Source organism: Mus musculus, chromosome 2 (assembly GCF_000001635.26).
Source record: "Mus musculus strain C57BL/6J chromosome 2, GRCm38.p6 C57BL/6J".
Lineage (NCBI taxonomy): Eukaryota > Metazoa > Chordata > Mammalia > Rodentia > Muridae > Mus > Mus musculus.
The window spans coordinates 65,454,745-65,479,216 of NC_000068.7; the positions used below are offsets into that span (position 1 = coordinate 65,454,745).

At 38.7% G+C, this 24,472-nt stretch overlaps 1 protein-coding gene across 8 annotated transcripts in view; it reads right to left on the reverse strand.

The window, feature by feature from the left end:
• Nucleotides 1-2,373: 2,373 nt before the first annotated feature.
• Scn3a (sodium channel, voltage-gated, type III, alpha) overlaps nt 2,374-24,472 on the reverse strand; it is a 110,474-nt gene continuing 88,375 nt past the window's right edge. For 7 of the 8 annotated variants that reach the window (NM_018732.3, NM_001355168.1, NM_001355171.1 and 4 more), the window contains exons 21-27: nt 17,535-17,657; nt 15,182-15,454; nt 14,268-14,321; nt 13,323-13,460; nt 12,178-12,282; nt 9,971-10,241; nt 2,374-6,993 (exon numbers count right to left, since the gene is read on the reverse strand). In NM_018732.3, the coding sequence (NP_061202.3) occupies nt 5,813-6,993; nt 9,971-10,241; nt 12,178-12,282; nt 13,323-13,460; nt 14,268-14,321; nt 15,182-15,454; nt 17,535-17,657 (2,145 nt within the window). In that variant the 3' untranslated portion in view covers nt 2,374-5,812. The remainder of the gene's footprint in view (nt 6,994-9,970; nt 10,242-12,177; nt 12,283-13,322; nt 13,461-14,267; nt 14,322-15,181; nt 15,455-17,534; nt 17,658-24,472) is intronic. The other variant, XM_011239391.2, reaches the window with a different exon arrangement.

The window sequence follows — 24,472 nt, forward strand, 5'->3', positions numbered from 1 at the left end:
TAATTGTCTCATCCCATGCTAAAGGTATATATTCACTACGCTAAATCCTGAAATTACCCTTGCCCTACTTGTGAATTATTAAAATGAAGATCTACATGATTAATTATTGAAGTAAAACCTCAGTCATACAACATACTTCTAATTGAAGATGAAACTACTGTTTCCCTAATAAAGTTAATTTAACTAAGTTCTTTGGTCCCATCGTTTCTGTTAAGTGATAACTATTATTTCTAATCCATAGATAGGAGGTACTCAGTACTTGTGTGTGTGTGTGTGTGTTTGTGTGTGTGTGTATGAGAGAGAGAGAGAGAGAGAGAGAGAGAGAGAGAGAGAGATTTTCCCCCTGAATATAGGATGTGCTGTGTGAATATAGATGATAATAAGTTGAAGAGTTATTTTCATAAAATAATTAAAAACTATTATTTCCATTCACATTTCTGAAATAATTGGTCTACTGCTTATGTGTCTAAATACTGACAGTAATATACTCTGCTGATCATAGTCGATGAAAGAGATGGAGGAGAGGAAATTGACAACATGTGTTCCATATCTTGCATGCACTGTTATCTACTAACAGAGTTAAATGAAAAAGGAAGCAGTGATAACACGGATTTGTAAACGCCAGTGCACATGCGCAGTACAACCATAGGAGAAGGGCAGCTCCCTGTTAGTTAATATCAGAATTTTCTTAAAGGATGATGGCATCTGATATGGTCTTAGGAAGGGTGGCAGTGATTTGTCCAGAAAAACAAAACAAAACAAACTTAGAAAGAGAGAAGTGGAGAGGAAAGGACATTCAAGTGAAGAAGTAGCAAGTGCAGATGGAGAGAGGGCAGAGCCTCGGGGTGTTGGAGAATACACAGTTTGAAGGTTGGTGGGGTATAGGCTTGAAGTGTTTGAGAGATGGTGGTGGTGGAGGAGCATCTGCAGAGGGAATTATACAGTTATTTCTTACTTCACAACAAGGAGAATTGATTTTCTAGGTGTTTGAGTCCTGCTTAGTTTTTAGGTTTTTAGATATGTCCTTCAATAGGTCATTAGAATGATGGAGGACAAAAAGGCTCTGGAGAGGAACAAAAAGAAATATTGCAAATAGAAGGACCATAGGAGCCATGATGAATGCATCAAAGTATTATCTACCTTGGCTACAATAGAATATTGCTATGGGTGCTGTTATCAGAGAATGACATACATGTTTAATTCTTTTGTAATAAAAATTATGGTTGAAAATGTGCATTAGCTCAACCTCTTGGAGTAGTATGTTTTGTTTTGTTTTTTTTTTTGTTTTGTTTTTTTAATGACAACCAAGTTTATTCCTCTGGGACAATTTTTCAAATGACTAGTGGTTTACTGGCTTTGATACACTCTATTGTATACCAGATGCTGTCTGTTAGATTTCTGTAATATACAAAAGAAACAGTAACCCTTGTTTCAATTATTTAGACTATCCAACTCTAAGAAGACATTTTTATTCATTTGATTAATGTCAGATTGAATTGGTATGTTTCTATCATTTGTTTTCTGGGTAAGTTTTTAAAGGCAACTTTACAATACACATTTTTTCTAGGTAAATGTTTAAAGAACACAATATACTTTGAATATGCAATTTGATTATGGACATAAAATTGAAGACATGATTATGACAGGAAAATACAGACTATAAACTGAAATATCAACAACAGTAACAAACATAAGCTAACTTGCAGAGAAAGGTTGGAAGTTGAAGTTCACATAATGAACAGAACAGACTTGGGAAGAGGTAGGTGTTGTGTAAATGTTCAGTGAAGGGGCTATACATCTTGTGGCTCAATGCTGAGGGCGTCTTCCCTCGGCTGTCCCATCCACTCCCATTCTTGGTTGTATTTTCCATTTTAGTAAGCTGTCTATATTTCTAGTCACATGTTCCTAGTGCAATCCTTTGCCTTGGGAAAAGGAGGCTTTCCTGGATCTGTGGATTTTTTTTTTCCTTTTCTCTAATTTTGCCCCCCTGGATACTGACCCAAAGTCAAAGCATGCTTTTCTCTGACATTCTTGGCTTTCTTTGTTTCTCTGACTCCCATGCATGCCTTTCTCTCTCCCCAACTCCACTTCCCTCCTCCAGCAGCTATTTAGAATTACAGATGGCACAGCCCATTGTTTGTCTTCCAGACTCGCCTAAAAATTGTTCTCAGCCTTCCTTCTGAGTCTGTTTTAAATTTTTATGTTATTGTTTGTTATTATTATTGTTTATTATGAGATTAAGAAGTCAAATGGGAGCTTTTGACTACCTGTTAACAATATATAAAAAACAGCCTCAATTCAAGGTCACTGTATTATGAGAGACAGAGACAGAGAGACAGAGACAGAGAGAGAGAGAGAGAGAGATCCGAAATTCCACAGAATTACACCTTTAATCTGATACCAAAAATGGAGCTGAAGACATGGGTCAGAATTTCTGGCCCTGATCATATTACATTTTTATAAAATGTCATCATTGACTTCCTCAACAATTATCTACGTGGACGCAATGCATAGAAATGGGGTTCATGGTGTTTATTGTATCCTATTTACTTGAAATGTCAGTCAGAGGCATTATTTTACATAGTTCAATACCCTTGGTTGCAATTGAAAATCAGAAAGCTCATTTCCCTCACATTTCTCAGAAACAAACAAACAAACAAACAAACAAACAAAACCTAGATATTTATACTGATATCCCTTGTTACTAAAACTAAGTTTTTTTCTTGTCATAGTATTGTTGCTTCTGGGAGGAAGAATTTGACTAAGTCATTGTTATTTTTCACATGAAATTCTAAAATGAAAACATTTTAGCTGAAAAGATTTTATTATGTACAAAAGCAGTTATTTTAAAAGTCTATCAAATTGTATCTATGCCTCTATGTTTGTATAACAACACTTTTCTAGAAAGGTATCTTTCAGAGGTGTTCTTTCTCAACTGAAGCCATTACTTTCAAAGACAGTGGCTCTGGTGTAATGCATATTAATTGGTTTCTTACAGAGACTTGGTTATTGATTATATATCACAGTGCTTTAAAACACTTAGGATTTTGAAAATCAGTATTTTGCTTCTCTGGTATCAGTCAAACCTGTAAATTGACTTGACTAGGCAGAAGCCAGTAAATGAATCCCATTAGTAACATTTTAGGGCAATTATGAAATACATATTTAGATCTAAGTCTTTGTGAAAGTATTCATTACAACTTGAGTTTTCTGTTGAGATAAAGGTTCTGTATTGAGCTGACAAAACTGTAAGAAACCCTGAAAAGCTAACATAAATTTTTAATCCCTGGGTAACTAATTCTTCATAGGCTACAGAGTGTGCTATGAAATGAAGCATGAGTGTCCAAAATGTTAGGACACAACACCATGGATACCCAGAAGCATCGAGATTAGGTTCTTGGTAATTTAATAAAGAAACTGAAATGGTCAGTCAGTGGTAAGGGCTACTGCCAGTACTGTCGAACCCGAAGGTTTGATCGAATGGGCTGCCCCTTTGATGAAGGAAGAGTTCACCAAACTGCTTTTAACTAGTCTTTATTTTGACAAACTTCTCAGTAGATAGTGTAGCAGGGTGTTACAAAACCCATGTGAACTTCTATGAATACAAATGTCGAATCAAATACAGGTTTTCTTTAGTTGTGTAAATTTTTACCTGCCGATAACTTAAAAAAGAAAATACTCAGTCCAACAAATCAGATACAGTAAAAAAAAAATGAAATATTTATTCTTTTGGCTCAATAACGAAGTAGCTCGCCATTCCCTGCATGCAGTTCATCAGTATACTACAGTGAAGAGTTTTGTAAAAGGAATGAACACTAAACTTTTGGTTTGTGAAAAAAAGAAGAGAAAGGAGAAAAGAGTTGTATCATGTTAGGCAATTGCACAACTTTCCCACTTGGTTCCTGGTTAGAAAGGACAGAGCCCGTGTTAGATCCATGATACCTTTAGTGCAGCAGGATTTAAAAAAATAAGCCTAGTCCGCATATGCAAATACTACAAAAGTTGAGTTAAAAAAAAAAAAACCCAAAAAATAAACAAAAAAACCCAAACTTCCATGAGTGAAGGATTCTCTGCAGGCAACCAGAGTTGGTAGAAAATGGTTAGGGTTTGAGATTTTGACCAACGTATCTCTTATTAGGATGGTAGAAAATATATTATAACAAAGAAATCCATAAAACCCATTGTCTAACTTTTATTTTAGGAAATTATCTATTGAAAAGTCTTTTGGATGCAAAAGTTTGGAGTTTTGATTTAAAAATAAGAAGCAACAGGATAAGGTAAAATAAATTGCCATGTCATTAACCCGAAAATAATCTTCTTATGTACAAATGTTGACAAAGAAAACTGATGATATTTTACATTATTTATATTTAAACAAATTTTGGACTTTTTTTTCTTTTTTTAGCAAACTATGAAGTATAGGATTTGGTAATAGGCCCTATACAGTGTGTCTCCTTTAAATTAATAAAGACACGTTATGATACTCAAGTTGAATTAACAATGTAAAAATAAAGGTGTTTTAAGGTAATATCAGTGAGAATTTTTTGACATGTAGACAGAGAGCAGATTGAATTCATTCTACCACCAACATGTGACTCTTCTTACCAAAACTGTGATAAATGGATTGATTAAAATAGAGCAGCGTAGGCAATATTAGCATGCATTAGTGATAGCCTCCCAAACTCTTTCTGTGTAACGAATGATACAGGACACCTCCCTGTTGGAAGCTTGCTCAGGACACACACACACTGTGGTACATATTTGATTTAATAGAATTTGTGTATTAGGCTATATATACGTTTATATATATTTGCCCAAACATGCACCACAGGATAAAATAACTATTTACATAACAGAGGGTATTTAACTGACATAAATTGTCAGTTTTGCTGAGAGCAGAAGATGGCAAAGAAATACTGCCCAGTAAGTGGAGCAGGTATTCTAAGGTGATACTTTGGATAGATTTTCTTTTTTTTCAGAACAGAAATATTAGATAATTTTTTTTTGAGGGAGGACATTTAACTAAAATTAAATATAGAACTCTGAAACTTAGAATAAAATTTGCACTTTTTGAAACAAAATATTTTGCATAAAAATAATCCTTTAAATATTAGAGGAGTCTTTACAGGCACATAACTGCTCAGATACAAACATAACAGACTAAAACACTTGTAAGCTAACACCATCCAGAAAGTGGAAGTATTTCAAAGTGGTAACATTAGAATTTACTTTTCCTTAGTTTTGAGCAATAATTTCATCTCTCAGACAAAATATTTTTTTTATGATTACTGGAGAAACTTGTGGTCTTAGCAACATGGGATTTATATATATATATATTTTCCCTTAACATAACTTCATTTACAAAAATAGTGACATAGTATTATGAACAGACTATGAAGTGGGGACCAGGAAGATACACTGGGGCAGATTTTGTAAAAATATGGCAATGTGAATGTTAAAAATAGATAACAGGAGCGTTGGTTGTACTAATGGTGTTTGGTGGCGTGATGACGGTCACTTTCACAATGGAGTTCCCCTCAGCAGTGTCAGCTGGTAATGGAAGCAGCAACCTCTTGTCAATGTTGATACCCTGTCTCACAGAGTGGCAGTGACAGAGGTCACTGTCTGGTATAGGCACTGACCTTGAGTATTTGTTGAAACAGTCAGTTTGGCATGGACCTCTCCTTAGAGTCCAGTTGACACGGACACTTTACCTTCAGAGGCTGTAAACAATTGATTACAAAGACATTTCTTTGTTTCCTTTTTAAATTTTTGAAATTTTTTTTGTTTTGTTTTTTTACTTTTGATTCTCTCAGACCTCTTTCCCTTTGCTTTCTTTTTCTGGTTTGTCTTTCTCAAACTTTTCCTTATCTGGTTTTGTTACACTGTCATAGGAAGGAGGAGAGGTGGTAGAGGAACTCCCATCTGTCTTTTCTGGGGTGGAATTCCCATTTAATTTGTCAATAACCATATCTCCTTTTATAGGCAAGACAATCCTCCCCTTGATTGTCTCTTTGTCATACGTATTTGATATGTTTTTTAACCTTTGCTTTAAAAGATAACATCTGTAATTACGCTGAATGATAGCAGCAGACACCTCCTCTTGTTTGCGCTTCAGAGTGGTGGTAATGGGCTCATAAGAGACCTTGGAGGGATTGGAAGCCATGAACCGATCTTCCATCTGGATTCGAAGGGCATCCATCTCTCCACTCTCACCCAGGACCCGCTTTGTAAAAGCAAATAAGATGTCCAGGCAGTGGATGCGGTCTCCACTCACCATGGGCAGGTCCATGGCAATGAGCTGGACTTTGTTTGGCTTTGCGATGAGGAGGGGAGGATCCAGGGCAGCTGCAAAGTCAGAGAGCTTGCAGAACTCTATGAACTGGGTGGCGTCAGGGTCGAACTTCTCCCAGACCTCGTAGAACATCTCAAAGTCGTCCTCACTCAGGGGCTCTGCACTTTCTTCTGTGGCAACGCTGAAGTTCTCCAGGATGACAGCAATGTACATGTTCACCACAACCAGGAAGGATATGATGATGTAGCTGACAAAAAAGAAAATCCCCACAGATGGGTTCCCACAGTCTCCCTTCACTGAGCTTCCAGGGTGAATTGCATCAGGGTCACAGTCAGGAGGTGCACTGTTGAGGATGGGGGCCAACAGTCCATCCCAGCCCGCAGAGGTGGTGATTTGGAACAGGCAGATCATGCTGTTGCCAAAAGTCTCAAAGTTGAACATGTCATCAATTCCAGCCTCTTTTTTAACATAGGCAAAGTTGGACATCCCAAAGATGGCGTAGATGAACATGACGAGGAAAAGCAGGAGGCCGATGTTGAACAGCGCAGGAAGGGACATCATCAGAGCAAAGAGCAGCGTGCGGATCCCCTTGGCGCCTTTGATCAGGCGTAGGATTCGTCCAATCCTGGCCAGGCGGATGACTCGGAACAGGGTAGGAGACACAAAATACTTCTCTATCAGCTCAGCAAGGAACATTCCTATGGAAAATTAGAGAAATGAGATGTTCATAGGATGTTCATATCGATGTTTATAGGAATGATGTATGTGTGTCCCTCCTTAAAAAAAAATAAACTTACAAAACCCGGAACCACACATTTGACTCCACTCCAATAGTGACATTTAAATGTTTAAGAGTTTTATTAAAATGATTCTATAACACGATTTTATAAAGAAATATAAATTTTTGTAAAATCCAAAATAATATAATTATTAGTATGCCAATTCAGGGTTATGCTTATTATACTTCACTACTACACATAAAATATGGCAATGAAAATAAAGATTATTTCTGAAATAAGTTAATTCACTGTTCTCAATGACAGTGACATTCTTGAGTTTGAGAAAGTGGACCACATCTCTGAACTAAAGTTTCTACATTTGGAGCTTTATAATACTCTCATTTTTCTTTTCCTCTTGTTTAAACCCCATCCATCTTACAAGAGCCATGTTAAATGCCTTTGTTCTTTGTTATGAAAGACTCATGAATGCCTTGGGCAGTGTTGGCCCTCTCCGCTCGATTTTTCTTTTTCCGAGTTATATACAGAACTGTCTGAATGAGAATCGTTCTCAGAGGCTCCTATGTTTGAATGCTTGGTCTCCAGTTAGTGGAACTGTTTTGGGAGTGTTGGGAAGTATGGCCTTGTTGTAATAAGGGGGCTTTGTTAGAGTATAGGTGTGGCTTTGTCGAGTGGGTGTGGCTTTGTTGGGGTGGGTGTGGCTTTTTGGAGTAGCTTTGTTAGAGTTGGTACGTTGCTGGGAGAGGGCTTTGAGGTTTCTTTTTATTATTATTATTATTATTATTATTATTATTATTATTATTATTTTGGTTTTTTTCGAGACAGGGTTTCTCTGTATAGCCCTGGCTGTCCTGGAACTCACTCTGTAGACCAGGCTGGCCTCGAATTCAGAAATCCACCTGTCTCTGCCTCCCAAGTGCTGGGATTAAAGGCGTGCGCAACCACACTCGGCTGAGGTTTCTTTTTTAAAAATTAGATAATTTATTTATTCTTCTCTCATATATTACATGCCAATCACAGTTTACCTCCCTCCCAGCTCCTTTCCCCCACCTACCCTGTCCCCCAAACTCACTATGCCTCTGTTTCCCTTCAGAAAGGAGCAGACCTCCTAGGGATATCAACCCAACATTCCATAACAAGTTACAATAAAACTAGCTTTACACTCTTATGTCAAGGCTGGATGAAGCAACCCAGTAGGAGGATATGGATCCTCAAAGCAGCCAAAACAGTCAGAGACAGCCCCCTGTCCCAGTGTTAGGAGTCACACAAGAGTACCAAACTACACAACCATCACATATATGTATAGGACCTAAGTCAGACCCTGCAGGCTCCCTGATTGTTGCTCTAGTCTCTTTGAGGCCCTGTGTGCTGTGGTTAGCTGACTCTGAGGATAGTATTCTTTGTTTGGTTTTTGTTTTTTTGTTTTGTTTTTTTTCTAGACAGGTTTTCTCTGTGTAGCCCTGGCTGGCCTCGAACTCAGATATCTGCCTGCCTCTGCCTCCCAAATGCTGGGATTAAAGGCATGTGCCACCATGCCCGGCTGAGGATAGCATTCTTGTGGTGTCTTTGAACCCTTTGGCTTCTACAATCATTCCTCCTCCTCCTCCTCCTCCTCCTCTTCCACAGGATTCCCAGTGTTCTGCACAAAGTTTGAATGTGAGTCTCTGTATCTATTCCTATCAGTTGCTAGATAAATCTCTCTGATGGGAACTGTAGAGATGGGTCAGCAGTTAAGAGCACTGACTTAAATCCCAGAGGGCCAGAGTTCAATTCCCAGTACCCACATGGCACTTCACAATTGTCTGTAATTCCAAGATCCGACAGCCTCATATAGACTAAATGCAGACAAAGAAAAAAATGCATATAAAATAAAAATAATTATTTTAAAAAAGACTCTCTGATGACAATTGTGCTAGTAGAATATTATCAGGAATCATTCTCTTTTTTTTGCCAGTCCTGTCTAGGGCTTTGAGGTTTTTAAAGCCAATTCCAGGCCCAGTCTCAATCTCCCTCTCCCTCTCCCTCTCCCTCTCCCTCTCCCTCTCCCTCTCCCTCTCCCTCTCCCTCTCCCTCTCCCTCTCCCTCTCCCTCTCCCTCTCCCTCTCCCTCTCCCTCTCCCCCTTCTCCTCCCCCCTCCCCCTCCCTCTCCCTCTCTCACTCTTCCTCTCTCTTCCTACTGCCTCAGGTTGTAAAACCCTCAGCTAATGATCCAGTGCTATGCCTCTCTTCTTCCTGCCCTTGATGATCACAAGCTAACCCTCTTAAAACTGTAAGCAAGTCCCTAATTAAATGCTTTCTCTTGTAAGAATAGTGTCTTTACGGCCAAGTACTATCACTCCTGTGTTATCATGATGTGTTTTAAAAACACGTGCCTCGCCCCTAAACTGACTCTGTTTACCACTAACAGAACATTGTGGTTTGAGTAGAAGCCATTCCCATGGGTTCAAGTGTGTGGAGCCCTGCAGTGTAGCTGGTGGTGTTGTTATGAAAAGTTGTAGAACATTTAGGAGGTGAAGCTTTACTGGGAGAAATGGGTTTGGGCGGGGGCTGGGCTCAGTGTTTTATCCGACATCCCAATTTCCTGTTCTCACTTTCATCCTCAAATTCAGGTTCACCTTAACCAGCTGTACCTTGGTTTCCATACCAGGCTCTCCACATCAGGATGGAGTGTATCCCTATTACTGTCAGCCGAATATTTCCTTCCTTTGTAAAGTTACTTCTTGTTGGTTATTCTATCACAGCAAGGAGAAAGCTTCCCCAATCCAATATTGATAATTTGACTTCTAATCATGTAGTTTTGTGAATAAACGCAAGTTTCGGAATTTTTCACTCTGCACACCCCACTCTTCTCCAACTGCATTTCTATGTCAAACTGCAGGCAGGAAGTGGGGAAAAGAGTCTCTCGAAGGACATGTCTCTGTAACTGAGCTGTTCTTACCTACAATTGAGAGAATCACCACCACAAAGTCAAAGATGTTCCAGCCAATCGTGAAGTAGTAGTATCTGAGAGAGATGAGCTTCAGCAGAAACTCCCCAGTGAAGAGGACGATGAATACCAGGTTGATTCGGGACAAAACCAGGGTCATGTATTTGCTCTGGTCGTCCGTTTCCACCATCATGGTCACCATGTTGAGGCAGATGAGGATCATGATGCTGATGTCAAACACTTGTCTGGTTACAAAGTCAAAGACCATTCCTTGAAATTTGTTCTAGGAAGAGAAGAGGTAGGGTTAGTGTGCACATGGCATCATCAGGGGTCTGGTTACATTGCAATTAAGATCTTTCCACAGGTGGCCTTGGGGTATGCGCCCTCCTTACAGTACCCTACATAAGCTCCATTTCACTTCCTTTTCTTTTTAAATGAGAGGCACCATACCACACGCCAGTAACAAACATTTTTTTTTTTTAATTTGGGTCTCATAAATAAATAAACTCACAAGCATACAGAACTAGTTAAATTTACTTAGTTCTACCATTTCTAGTTCTGTATGCTTGTGAGTTTAATTGTTAATTTAGTGTTTTCCTTTCCATCTTTCCCTATTCATTCTTCAATAAAGATGTGTGAAAGAAAGATAAAGATGGCTCAGTAGCTAAGAGCACAGGCTGATTTTTAGAGGACCAAGGTTCAATTCCCAGCACCCATACGATGGCTCACAACTCTTGATAATTTTAGTTCCAGGGTTCTGGACTCCATCTTCTCCCATCCATGGATACAGGCATGAGCAAATTACCTGCCTCCCCAAGAATCTTTTTAAAAATGCCTAAGAAATGCTTGTAAAATTAATACCCATTTCAGAAAACATATGCTTTTAGAGTCCTGTGTAAATACAAATGTTAAATGTGGTCTTATTAGATAATTAAAATCATTTATAATAAAAACACAAAATCCTATGGCTTATGGAAAAATCCAAGGCCATAAACCAACCATGTTTCCTGATATCAGTGACCTTTGTTAAAGCAGGTTTATTCATTCCTTTGTGTGAGGCACCTTCCTATCTTTTCTCCCTACCTAACACCTCCCAGTTTCAATTACTTTTAAATATATAGTCAGGTGAAATCACTGATAGGGTTCATGACCCTTTCTGTTATGAATTTGCTGATCACAGGTTTAGTGAACAGGTGTACAGTTATGTTATGGGCCTCAGTGCCTTAGGATTTTCCCTATCTGAGAAGGTAGGTGAGTTAGGATACAGTAGGTTCTGTGAACGTGACCCACCGTCATTGTGCTGTTCCACACGAGGAAGCAAGCGTTATAGACTATATGCATTTGAATGGTCTCTATTCTCTTTCATCGAAACAAAATTCTTGAGCCAGTTTTCCTTTCTAAGAAAATTGGGAATATTTTCTAGCCTCAAGAATGAGAAAACCCAGAAAGACAAACGGTTTTCTCATGTATAGAACCTAAATTTAATATATATTAAATTACAGATAATATGAAGAGAAAGAATGTCATGAATCTAGATAGATAAGGGAACATGGGAAAGAAAAAGGATGTAAGGGATTGTAGAGAGAGCTATAGAGCAGGTGTGAGGTGAAAACAGGAGGTTACTATTTATAGAAAGGGAGGCACCTGGACTGAAGGGTACAGAGAGCATACATAGGAGAGGGCAGAAGGAGACACAAGTTATAACACAATCTAATGATACATATATATGAAAATTCTATTAAATATTGTTTACTTTGTATGGTACCATAAAGGGTAATAAAAGAAGGAAAAGCTGAAATGAGATTTATAACAGGGAGGGGAAGAAAGGAAAGGAAGAATCCAGAATGTGGAGGAAAGATGTAGAGATGGAAAGGGCCATCTGGGAGCCTGCATCCACTTAAAAAGGACAGACACATCAATATAGTCAGAGGGGCAGTCAACATGTCGGCAGCAGGAGGGTGACTCTTGCTTTTGTGCCAGTTCTTGGGAACTCTTGAGTTGGAAGTCTCAACTCACCAACTATCAAGAATGTCCCAGTGTTTTAAGAACATGATACCTGCCACCAAGCATCGCAGCAGCTGTAGAGTCTGCTGTACAGTATGGGATTTGTGATTACATTGCTGTGAAAGATTGGTGGCATCACCCAATATGCTGCGGTCCAGATACTAGAGCAGAAACGCTGTCTTAGAATTTTAATGAGTACAAGAGAGCCTTCTTACTGCAGGTCGAGGGATGGGCTTCTGAGGTTTTTTGGAGCCAAGTTTCTTCATTGCATTGTAGTACTTTTTCTGCTCTTCTGTCATAAAGATGTCTTGACCTCCAAAGTAAACACACAGAATAGTGTGGTTACAATCCCAACCTGTGTTACAACAGTATTTTAACTGAAGTATTTCTGAGCTTTCCTTTAGTCTTGCCTCAATTTTAAATGGATATTATCTTGCTAAATATAGATTTATTTTTCTGCTTTTCCCATTTATGTGAAATGGCAAAAGACTTATTTAATATTATGCAAAGCTCATAAGCACATAAAATTCTGATTAGTCCAGCATCCTAATTGGATTATATTATGTTGACAATGAATTTTAAGGTCCTTAAATATATTTTCAGGAATCCAAATATCTTTTCTTCCTCTCTTGCTGTCTAAAGTTTTACTGTTGTATTTAACCTTTTTAAAAAACTGTTTATTTTGAGACAAACAAAATGACAGGAATAAGAATGACATTGGTATATAACATGGTATCAGGCTCCTTAAGGGAGCATGAAGAAAAAAATGTACAATACTGTGCAAAGGGAGGTGAGGTTAAAAATAAACAAATGATCAAGCAAATGAACAGGAGGAAGAAAGGAAAGTCATTGTAGACACAGCAAAAAATTGAGAAAGCCAGGTTTCAGCTTAAGGCTTTAATGTACAATAAAGAGTTTGCTTGGCAATGCATCTCAGGAAGAGAAAAATATCACTTATAAAACCATAGGGAAACCATTGTGTGGCTGAGTTCAGAAAAGATTAGGAAGACTTGTGCAGGTGCCCTGTAACAAGTGCTGTTGGTGATGTGGGTGGCTGATGGGAATGAGTAAGTAAAGGGGTATAGGATAAAAATGAGGTGTGGGAGAAGATGAGGCTGAGAAATTGGATAATCGTTGATGTACTGAGGTAATGGTTATGTTACAGAGTCAGAAAGACAGCTGTAACCATGGATGAAAGGAGAGAGGCCACTTGGGAAGGCCAGTAGATTACTGGCCATTTAGTAAGACTGAAAATCATATAAACACAATCTAAGTATGTCATGACTCCAATGGTCTGGTTAACTGTATGAGATGGATGGGTGTTTTGAGTAGGGAAGGGTGAGAGGTGAGAAATACTCATCTTCTTCTTCTGCTGGTTGAAGTTGTCTATGATGACGCCGATGAATAGATTTAGAGTGAAGAACGACCCAAAGATGATGAAGATGACAAAGTACAGATACATGTACAGATTTTCTTCATATACAGGCTGCAGTTTGACCTAAACAATAGTGGAAATATTTAATATCATTAGCAAAGAGGATCCTTGTACTAAATAATGTAGTGAGTGCTGTTACTTAATATGAACTTATCATGTCTTCAGGTACAGTTTAAAAAATAATTATTGTCTCAAACTATCATGAAATTTGAAACTTTTACTTTCGAAATCTAATATGGTTTTTCATTGTAGCCTGCCTGACAAATATTCCTCAGCACAAGTAAAATTGATACAAATTCAGCTAAGAGTTCGGACCTATTATTTGATTATTATTATCATCATCATCATTCCTATTCCAACATTTTTTGCAGTATCATTACTTTTTCTTTGGAAAAGCTTTAATAGCAGAAAACCAACTAAGAGAGAAATACAGGCTAGGCAGACATGTTTTGGCCATTTCTCTGTATTTCCAAGTTAGAGTTTCCTTGAAGTCTGCTGGCTTGCCTATGCTCTAATGTTCCTGGAAGCTGCTTCACAGACTGGCTGATCATGCTCTCTAAAGAAACAGAAAAGCAAGTGACTCCTTCACACTGAGCTACCTTCCTACTCTGAGTAATTCTATTTGCAGGGCTAATCTGATGTCTTTTACTCCATGTAATTTGAGAATTTTTCACAGTAGACATGTTATCTATTACATATCATACCCACAGCGACCAAACTACTATCCACACTGTGAGCACTCTGCCAATCATTTTTACTGTATTGGTAAATACTATATGCAATGTGGATTCTGAGTCTCTCAGTTTAATTCTTACCAGTGTTTACCATGGACAATCTAGTAGCTGTAAAGAGAATCCGAGAGCTACTTACGTCCCGTGAATCCACAGCTGCATACATAATATCCATCCAGCCTTTGAATGTGGCCTGTATTCAATACATATCAGAATTATTTATGAATATCTCACTCAAACTCATTGCATTTACCTGACATTAATACAACAGTATTTTTATAAGTATCCTTTCATACAATACCATGGCATCTTCTACACAGGTGTTCAAATGAGTTGAATGGTGTGTTACTAAGGACATTCCTACTATGAAGTAACAAAATTTGTATTTAGGATTTAGGATTTTTTTCTTTTCTTCTCTTGGGAGCTATTCTATGATTTTTTTCTATAGTAAAACATAATGGAGACTTGATTAATGAAAATCCCATCTTAACCTTACCTTAAAACCTTCCAATAAGAAGATAGTATTTGTGGTTGAAAGCTATGCTTGTATTCAAACACAACTCATTTTCACTAATAACTGATTAGCAAATATGCTGTCATGATGTTAAAAAATTAAGCATTACACATTTTGAGAAGAATCCCTTGAGATTTGCATATCTGCATACAATATCATCACATTATTTTAGACACTACTATGGAAATTCTCTGGCTAAAAAGTTGTACATTTAATTCATTCATATCATATACAGTTGGTATTTCAATATACACAATTTTTACAGAAAATTAAAAATCAAGACAATGATTAACAATTTAACAAGAAAAATATGGGAAGAAGAAAGAAACCCTGTGAAGACATTAAAAATTGCATTCCTGGAGAAATTAAAAAAAAAAAAACTAAAAAACTGCAATGCCTTCCTAAGAGCCACATAACTAACTTGAGGGGTCATCAACTACCTTCCTACCGTGAAATAAGAATTATTCAGAGTGCACCACTCGAGGGGTCTTAGGTAGCATGCTTTGAAATGTTTTCAGGTTCACACAATAGTCACTTACCACTTGCAGCAATGCCAGGTAGCCAGCCCCAACATTGTCAAAGTTGACTTTCACATTCTTCCATCGGGCTTGCTTGCCAAGAGCCTGACAGTCGCTGAAATTGTTGACTTCACTCATGTCGAACATGCTGCCCGTTGTCATGTTAACACAGTGATAGAACTTTCCAGCAAACAGATTCACACCCATGATACTAAAGATTAACCAGAAGATGAGGCACACCAGTAGCACATTCATGATGGAGGGGATTGCACCAACAAGAGCGTTCACAACCACCTGTGGGAAGACAGGAGAGCAATCCCTTGGTAAAGGGGAAGCCATTGCAGATGTGTATGTATTTGGTGTAAAGATGCATTTGGATAGGGTTAAATGGGTATCGCCGTAGATTTCTAGCCCTAAATGTTTCTTCTAGTGTTTTACATTACATCTTGATAAGGGTAGACAAACAACAGTACAGCTGAGGAGTTAAGCAAGAAAGGAAAGCAAAATACAACAAATATTGAAAGGAAACAAATACAACCTGATATAGCAAGATCTTCAAAAATGTACATGGTGTGTGTGGGGAGGGTGAGGGTGAAAGAGTATAACAGGCAGAGGGAATGGGGGATGGGGGTGGGGGAGCCAAATAAACAAGGCCCTCAAAATCAACAGTATCAGTGCACCTGTGAACTCACAGTAACTCGGGCAGCATGCATAGGGCCTGCCCAGGTCTGCACTAGATGAGGACCTAGACATGAACAAAGTAGATACATTTCCTCATTTCTAGCCCCAAAGCCATCTCCAATCGATAACTACTTGAAAATGAAAATTTTGTTTTCTTCAAGGGAGTCTTACTGGGGGAAGAAACTATCTCAAGGGTAGGCTGCATGTCCAGCAGTGTATGGCCAAGACAAAATAAAATCAGTGTCATCTTTAGAGGCTCCTTGTCTCCCAATGTCATGTCAGGGATTTACTGTCTTTAAGCTTTATTTTTATTTTAATATATGCAATATGCATAATGATAGATATTCTCTCCCTTGCTTTTACTCCACAGGTCATTTGCATCTATATTATGTCTTTCTGTTTAGTTTTTTTATAGGTTTCTCAGTGTATCAATGAGTGGGTCTCTGCATTTATATATGTTTCTTGAGCTTTTTTTCCTATTGTTTGTTTTACCCTATTTCAATGTTTTAGGGTTTTTTTTTTTCTATCTTATTTTATTATTGTCCCTTAGAAGCCTGTTTGTTTTCCAGTGAGAGACAGAAAGGGGGTGGATCCAGATGGGAGGGGAAGTGAGGAGGGACTGGGAGGAGGAGAGGGAGAGGAAACTGTAATCGGGATATAGTATATGAGAAAAATGATCTAGCTTTGATTTAAAAAAAAAAAAACGAAATTAAATAAACCATCACTATGAAGTCACGAAGCACGGCATAGGCTTGGATGATGTCAGCACTGAAAGGAGATTGTTATTTCCAACAGAGTTTTATGAATTTGTTAACATGGGCAATCAAGTAGAATTTTCAGCAGGCAAGGCAAGCACGTCTCTCTGCTCAGTGCTGCAGGAGCAGCTGGAGGATGGTTTCATTTTCCACGCTGCTGAGTAAACTCTGCAGTCAAGGCTGAAGGGGTTTATTGCCCCAAACAAACCACCTCCTAATCTAAAAACCCCATGGCCTTGAAGAAATTCAATATCCGTGTGCATTTTCAAAGCAGATTAAACAAAGCTGTCCTTTGGGCAAAGCAGTTCTGAAGGCGTGGCAGCTGCATTTTATATTGTGAGACAAGACACACTTGCTACCGGAGAGAGCAGAGGAGGACAAGGCTGGAGCTGTGGAAGATGCAAACCTCACTCAGAACGATGCTTAAAAGATCCCTGAAGTGAAGTCAGGCTTGTTAGAAACCTGTAGTTAATTATCCTAGCAACTCGCTTTCATGTGAGGGATGTACCGGTTCTGATGAATTCTGTGATGTACGTTAATTCAAGAATTAAAGCATTCGGAAATCACTTTGCCTTTAAAAATAACCTGATACCTCTTGAGGCCCTCAGATTTATCTATTGAAGGTTTTGATAGGATGAGTGCTGTCAACAGTCATTCCAAAGTACCCGAACAATAAAAATAATAGTACATGGAGGTTGTGTGTCTGTGTGTCTGTGTGTGTGCCTCTGTGTGTGTGTGTGTGTGTGTGTGTAAAACCCTTTCTCAATCCCTGAGTGTGTATTTAAATAAACTGCAGTTTCCAGAAGAAAGGTTTTTTTGCTCTCTCTGACTTTAGCCCTGAATTCTCTAATTTCGTGAAAAGACTACCAAGGCTCTGAGTCACTGGCGGCCCGTGACTCTTGACTTGAGTTTTAGAAAGCATCACGGAATCTTCTTACCCTCATGCCTTCAAAGCGGGATAAGGCTCGGAGCGGCCTCAGAGCTCTCAGGGTCCGTAGGGATTTGATGGCACCAAGTTCTGAATAGCCAAGAGCGTTGGCCACCAGGCTAACCAAAGAAACCTGTAGATGGAAAATAAACCATTAGTCTACTACAAAATAGACTTGTAGAGAGAGGCACAGCATGTACTGGCAATTCTTTGGTGAAAGCCAATAACGTATGAATATAACCCGTCCATATTTTATCTTCTACACAGTTGTACCATCTGGTGCTGCCTGCCTCATCCTGAACTGTCCTTTCTCTACCTGTAAAATGTGATAGTTGATCATAGTTACTAACACTTATGCCATGCCACTGAACTCTTTGCAAAGTATGTGTATGTTTCCCCCCCCCCCCACACACACACAGGTAACAACTCAGGGCTTAATTCAAAAGCCTGACCCCTTATAGACCTTTGCTTAACACTGCCAAATAAAATTTAGACTGCTCTCTGGAATTTTATGATATTAAAGTTGTGAATCCTAGAGATATTTGCCAGGTACCAGAGTTAGTCAGTTGACTAGGTGTTTCATTTCTCCTTCTGCATCATCCAAGCACTTTATTAGCTGGGGTGAAACTGTTCTTAACATACCTTAATGTGTGAGTTAGTGCTCAATCAGTCCAGAAAGTCTAACGGAGTAAGTTACTTGAATATTAAATGTCATCAATAACACAATAATTTATGAAGTTCTTTATTTGTGCCTTGGATTTGCTGCTACAGGGAGATTGGGATGGCTATTTGTGAACTCATACATTTCCAGTTCTGGGATCCTTATGGCAAGGAGACATTAACAAGTGTTTAATTTTCTTTTTCTGAAGTCATCTAAAGATGACTACTTCTTGTTCTTGTTCTTCTTGTTCTCATTCTCCTCTTCCTCTTCTTTCCCTCCTTCCTTCCTTCCTCTCCTCCTCTACCTCCTCCTCCTCCTCTTCCATCTTTTCTTCCTCGTGTACCCTGGCTGTCCTGGAACTCTCTCTGTAGACCAGACTGGCCTCAAACTTACACATCCACCTGCCTCTGCCTTCGAAGTGCTGCCATTAAAGGCGTGAGCCACCCCCACCTGATAATCTGAAGACCTCTTATCCTCCCGACCAAGCCCTTCATTTAAGACTAGGACTTTAAATGGAAGTGGCTGCTCGTGTCTTATGACCATAAAGGATATCAGCTCATACTTTAAAAGGAAAGGAATAGCCTTTCTTCCCATGTGTAGACCCAGTAGCTTCTGGAGCAGAGGAGTTCTTGGCTTTGAAGGCTCGATGCGTGCATCACTGGCGTGCATTCACCCAGATCTGGAATGGCAATACTGCTTGAGAAGCTGCTGGTAAAACTGAGCTTCTAACGGAAGTTAGAGGTCAGAGGACAAAATATCAGAACTGCACTGAGACACGATGAGAGCTGTGAAACATTACTTTTCATCTATCTATCTATCTATCTATCTATCTATCTATCTATCCATCCATCTATCTATCATCTACATATATATGTATATATATAATGTACATATACCAATATATCATATACATACACACATAAATATATACATATATGCATATATACATATATATATATACATCCATATATATACCCTGTATGTTCATGTGTGGTGTCTAGACCAGAGATTAGCATCTAACACTTTCCTCACTCACACACTCTCTCTTATTCATTGAGACAGGCTGTCACACTGAAGTTGAAGCTCACTGCTTCAGCTATATTGACCACCCAGTGAGTTTCAGGATTCTCTTGTCTCTACCTCTCCAGCATCAGGCTTATAGGTGCACGTAACAACACTTGACTTTTTGTGTGAGTGTTGGAGTTCAGAACACAGCTCTTCCTGCTGTGGCAAACAGCTCTCTGTCCATGCCAGTCCTTTAGCCTTTTATTTCTATAATATGAAAGTTCAAAACTTGGCTGACCTTGTGGGGATTTGTAATGAATTTGTTTTATTTAGGAAAACAGTAGGGGTTTTTAAAATTGTGTGTGTGTGTGGGGGGGGTTGGTTGTAGGTTTGTTTAATCAAGCGATTTAAAATAATTATTTTCATGCAAATATCTCTAAGATTGTCACAATTTTAATAGTTAGTACCCGTGTGCTTCACATTTGACTTAACTTAAAGAGGGTCCCCCTATATGGCAGTGAGGTGGCAATGTCCTAGAATGATGACCCAGGTGGATAGACAGGAGAACTGTTAGCAGGCAAACACAAGCCGGTACACAACACTCCTTAGAAACCTTATAATGCAGGCTGCAAGACAGAAAGTGTGATCTTCCCCTGCCTCTGCATCTGCCTCTGCATCTGCATCAGCTCCTGCCTCCAGCTTCCTGCCTTAAGTTCCTACCTTGGCCTCCCTCATTACCTAAACAATAACACAAGCAGAGTCTTTCTAAACTCAAAGGTTAACCTATCTTTTGAGTGAATATTTACTTCTGCTCCTTATTCGGATGAAATTTGCAAAAGAAAAGGAAGGCAGAAGAGTACAGGAAAGGGAACAGAAGAGAAAATGGACAGATTAATCTTAAAACATGCTGGATCATAGAAAGTCCAGAAATGATGAGTTTCTGTTTAAAGGAAAAGTGACAGAGACCCACACAGCTACGGGAGCGAGAAAGCAGTTTAATGAACATGCAAAAAGGCTCTGGACCTGCAGCCAGAAGGCTGCTTGAAAATAGGCTGGAACTACACAGAAAAGTGATTGCTGAATATTATTTCTTGCCTTTATCCACTCTGAGGATAAAGGCACCTGTGGAGCTGTGACTAAAACTGCAGCCCAGACAGACACACATATATACACATACATACATATACATATATATGTGTGTGTGTGTGTATATATGTACATATATGTATGTATATATATATATGTGTGTGTGTATACACATACATATACGTGTATATATTCATATACATTGGTATATAATATATAGTTATATATATATATGTGTGTGTGTATACATATATATATGTATATATATATGTATACACACACACACACACATATATATATGATATATATTCGCCCATCTCCTAAGTTATTTTAGGGCCGACACTCCTTTTTTTAATGTTAAAACGTTTAATTTTAATTCTTTTTTCATCTCTCTCTCTTTCCCATCCCATCATTTAAGTGAGTTCATTGAAAAAAATCTTTTTTTCTCATGGAACTTTTCCCATGCTACTTTGAATAAAAAGGGAAAACTGCCCAACCTTTATGTTTCGGTCAGAAAAATAGCAAATGTAGAAAGATATGTAAGCAGTCTGTGAACCTTGAGATTCAGGTATATACCCTGGTATGGTTAGGAACTCCAGTCTTGAAGAGGGGAATGTTACAGGGATTTTGGAGGCCATTCAGGGTGGACAGCAGGGCTTTGGTGAAGCCCATTAAGGAAAAGCTATTTGCTCTTAGTCCAAGGAATGGGCTATTCCTCTGGTCCTGGGTGGAGACCTAACATTATGCTCCAAAGACTAGAACATTACATACTATTGTCTCTTCCCTTAAGAGTTAGTCCAGCAAGGCCTGTCAATCACCTGGCTGGGAGATTACTTCTCATGAAGACTGGTTCACCTAAAGCCACACCAAGGAGCTGAGAAGAGTAATTATTCTGTAGTGAGATAGTATATTCATCTCCCTCAGAAGCCTTTGCTCCACTCAGCCACTTGAAGAACTTCTATCAGGCTGATACGTGGCTCCTCTGCTATGTGGCCTGTCTACTTTTTTGAGTCTCAATTAAAAAAAAAAAGTATAACTTCCTTTCCTCTCCTCTCCTCTCCTCTCCTCCTCTCCTTTCCTTCCCTGACATTCTGGGAGATCTCATTGTTTGTGTAAAGCCTTCCCCATGCCCCCTTTATCATGTGGCTTCTTGCAAGTGACATGACTTTCTCTCATCCTCTTCTTTATGTCCCCTTTCTGAGAAGGTTGCAGGGTTTACAGTTGCCTGGCCTGTTCTATTACTCTGAGACGGCACTAGATTTGTCCTTGAGCATTATTTTGAGTTTGTTTTTATTTTATTTATTTATTTATTATTATTATTAATGAGACTGAAAGAGTTTCCTCAATTTGTCCTGTGACAATTAGGAGAAATAAAAATAACAATAAAATTTAAAAGATAGCTGAGTTCTTATTAAAGATTGATGGAACTCTAGAATTTTATAGCTGAATTAGAGAAAATGAACATAATAACTACCTGGGACCATCTAGAAGCCTAGAAACTCACTGTCCTTTGCTTCATTATAATAAATTCTTCATGTCACTAGCCTTGCAAAACTATCTATTCCCTTCATTCATATTATGCTATCAGAAAATATATAAGGGCAGAAAAAATATACACTTGTTTGGTATAATGGTTTTTCCTCTAGGTACAACACAGTAGTGTTGAACTTTGCCTCTGGTAACCATGGCAATAGTGGACAAATCTAAGTAATGATAATGAGGTTTCCTAAGTGAAGGATAGAGGAAGGGTCAGAAGACTCTCACCTGAGATTCCAAATATTGTTTCTCTGTTCCTTCCCTCAGCTCTAAGAGATTTGGCAGTCATATGAAAAGCAAAGATTAGTTTCAGGCAGACACTGCCACAATTTCTAAGATGCCACCACTCATGATGGGTGGGACTTTGCTGTGGTGTATGTGTGCTTGTTAAAAGCCACTTACCTGTGCTCTGTAATAAAATCCAGTAAACTCAGTAGTATTAAGTTGGGCTTTCTGCCCTTAGTGCTCTGGAAGGAAGGTGAACTGTGTCTGTGTTTCTCCTCTCCCAAATTTAAGGCAACACAGGGGTAACCTTATTGTGGGAAAATCCTAACACATTCCTAGAATTCCAGGCCTTCTCCTTCCCTTAAATGATATTTCCTTCCCATCAAAGTTTGCCAAAAGGAGCTTTCCAAATCTCTGTGACCCATTGCTCCCTCCTCTTCCCTCTGATTGAATGTGAGCCTCACTGCTGAGCAGTGCTGGGCTAGTTAAGCACAGCCCCAGCCTTGCAACTTTTTCTTCATATACCCACAATCCCTTCTTAAGTGTGTACTGTGTCCTATAGTAAATTTTCTCCCCATTTATTGTTCTGTTTTATCTTTGGTTTTTTGGTCATTCCATTACTGGTGGCATGAACTGGGAAACACTGGGTGGAAGCCTCAGTTTGCTCTTTTAACTTGAGAACATCCCCACTCACGTCCTCACACACACAGATCACCACCAGTAACAATTTGGAGAGGGGGAAGGTCTATACCACAGGACATTTGAACTTATTTTCTTCTTTACTTTTAGGCTTTTATAGCATATTTGTTGGTCATGATTAGAAAAATCCCAAGGCTCTGAAGTTATGGAAATGCAAGCAATCTGATCATTGCAGTTTTGTTTCTGGTACTAAGATGACCTAAAAGCTCATCTCTGGGTAAGTCCAGTGTGGTAGACACATCACGGTAGACTACTAGGTGGTATTTACAAGTCATGGCTTCCACAAGCATTTTTATCATAAACATTCTAAGCACTATTTTTGTTTGTTTCAAACTGCGTATTTTGAAACATGTGGTCTCACCATATTTATGTCTTTACTCCTTTAAGGTGATTACAACCAAATCACACTGCATGTTATTTATGCTAAAAAAACAAATCTCAGTGTCTTTGTTAATGGATATATCATCTTTAATCAAGTGCAAGCCTGGATTTGAAGTGTCGATTTGACTGTGAGAATGATTACGACTGTTTATGATGTCTATAATTATAAGTGATGAGGATGCGTTTGCTGATGGATGGTGCTGTGCTTGTATAAAACCTCACAAGGACCATATGGATTCTGGTTGTTCTCAAAAAATGTCAAGTAAATATTAATTAGGCCATGTATTTAGTCGACCAGCATTGGTAAAAATAGTTTCTATAGTTCTGGAAATATTACATCATATTATGCAATTTATGAGGATGGTGTCATTTTGATAAGAAAAAGTTACACAAATGGAAAAGGTGATCTGTCTAGTACAATATTGCGGTAGACAGAGACACGGGTTTGGATGACCTTCTTGATGCTAAGTTGAATCATCATACATGCTGTGGACCTCTTCATTCAGAACATATTCTGTTTTGCTTGTTTGTTTATTTATTTGTTTATTTGTTGCTGTCTTTTGCCCAACTTCTTAATGTTAAAGTTCAGACTTTACTCCTTATTAATTTTTATTCTCTGCCTAGGAGTTAAAGCATGTTTGTAGATTTAAAAAGCATCTCTAGCCTGGTAGCCCCTAAATTCACACATGGGGTTCTGGCTTCTCTCTTGAGCACAAGACTTGGATAAAATTAACCATCTACTCCTGACTGCCTGATAAATGCACCTCCTCCTCTCCTCTACCCACTGTGCCAAACTTGTTTCCCGATAGTCTGCAGCACAGTTGCTGGTTCTGTCTGATACTCTTGTGTTTAAGGTAGAAGAATACCCATGCTCGGTCCACTCTGTTTCTCCATTCCATGTACACTGCTCATCAACAAATCATGACCTTGCTCTAAGACAAAAATCTTTCCTGGATGACTAAAGCAAATTCCTTATCTATCTTCCCACTTCCATTATTTAGCTTCCTTCCTCCAAATATCATCATTTAAAAAACATTAGCTACACCTCTGCATGACTTAACTCCCCAAGTCTTCCTCTCATAATTATGTATCATAAATTGTCACCATGTTCTGCACATATAATTACATGTCATGCATATATAATTACTGGTGAGGCTTTTGGTCCATGTCCGACTCAGTTTCCACATACAACCCCCCTCCCATGTTTCATCCCAGGCTAGCAGAACAATTTTCTTCCCTGTTTATTCCATTTCTACTTCTCCTCTTCACATTAGAGTCAAAGGTTAGAACCACGTGACTCCTTCTTCCGTCCATTCTCTGAATGAAAGTTGCCTCTCCCTGACCACCTCTTAGGG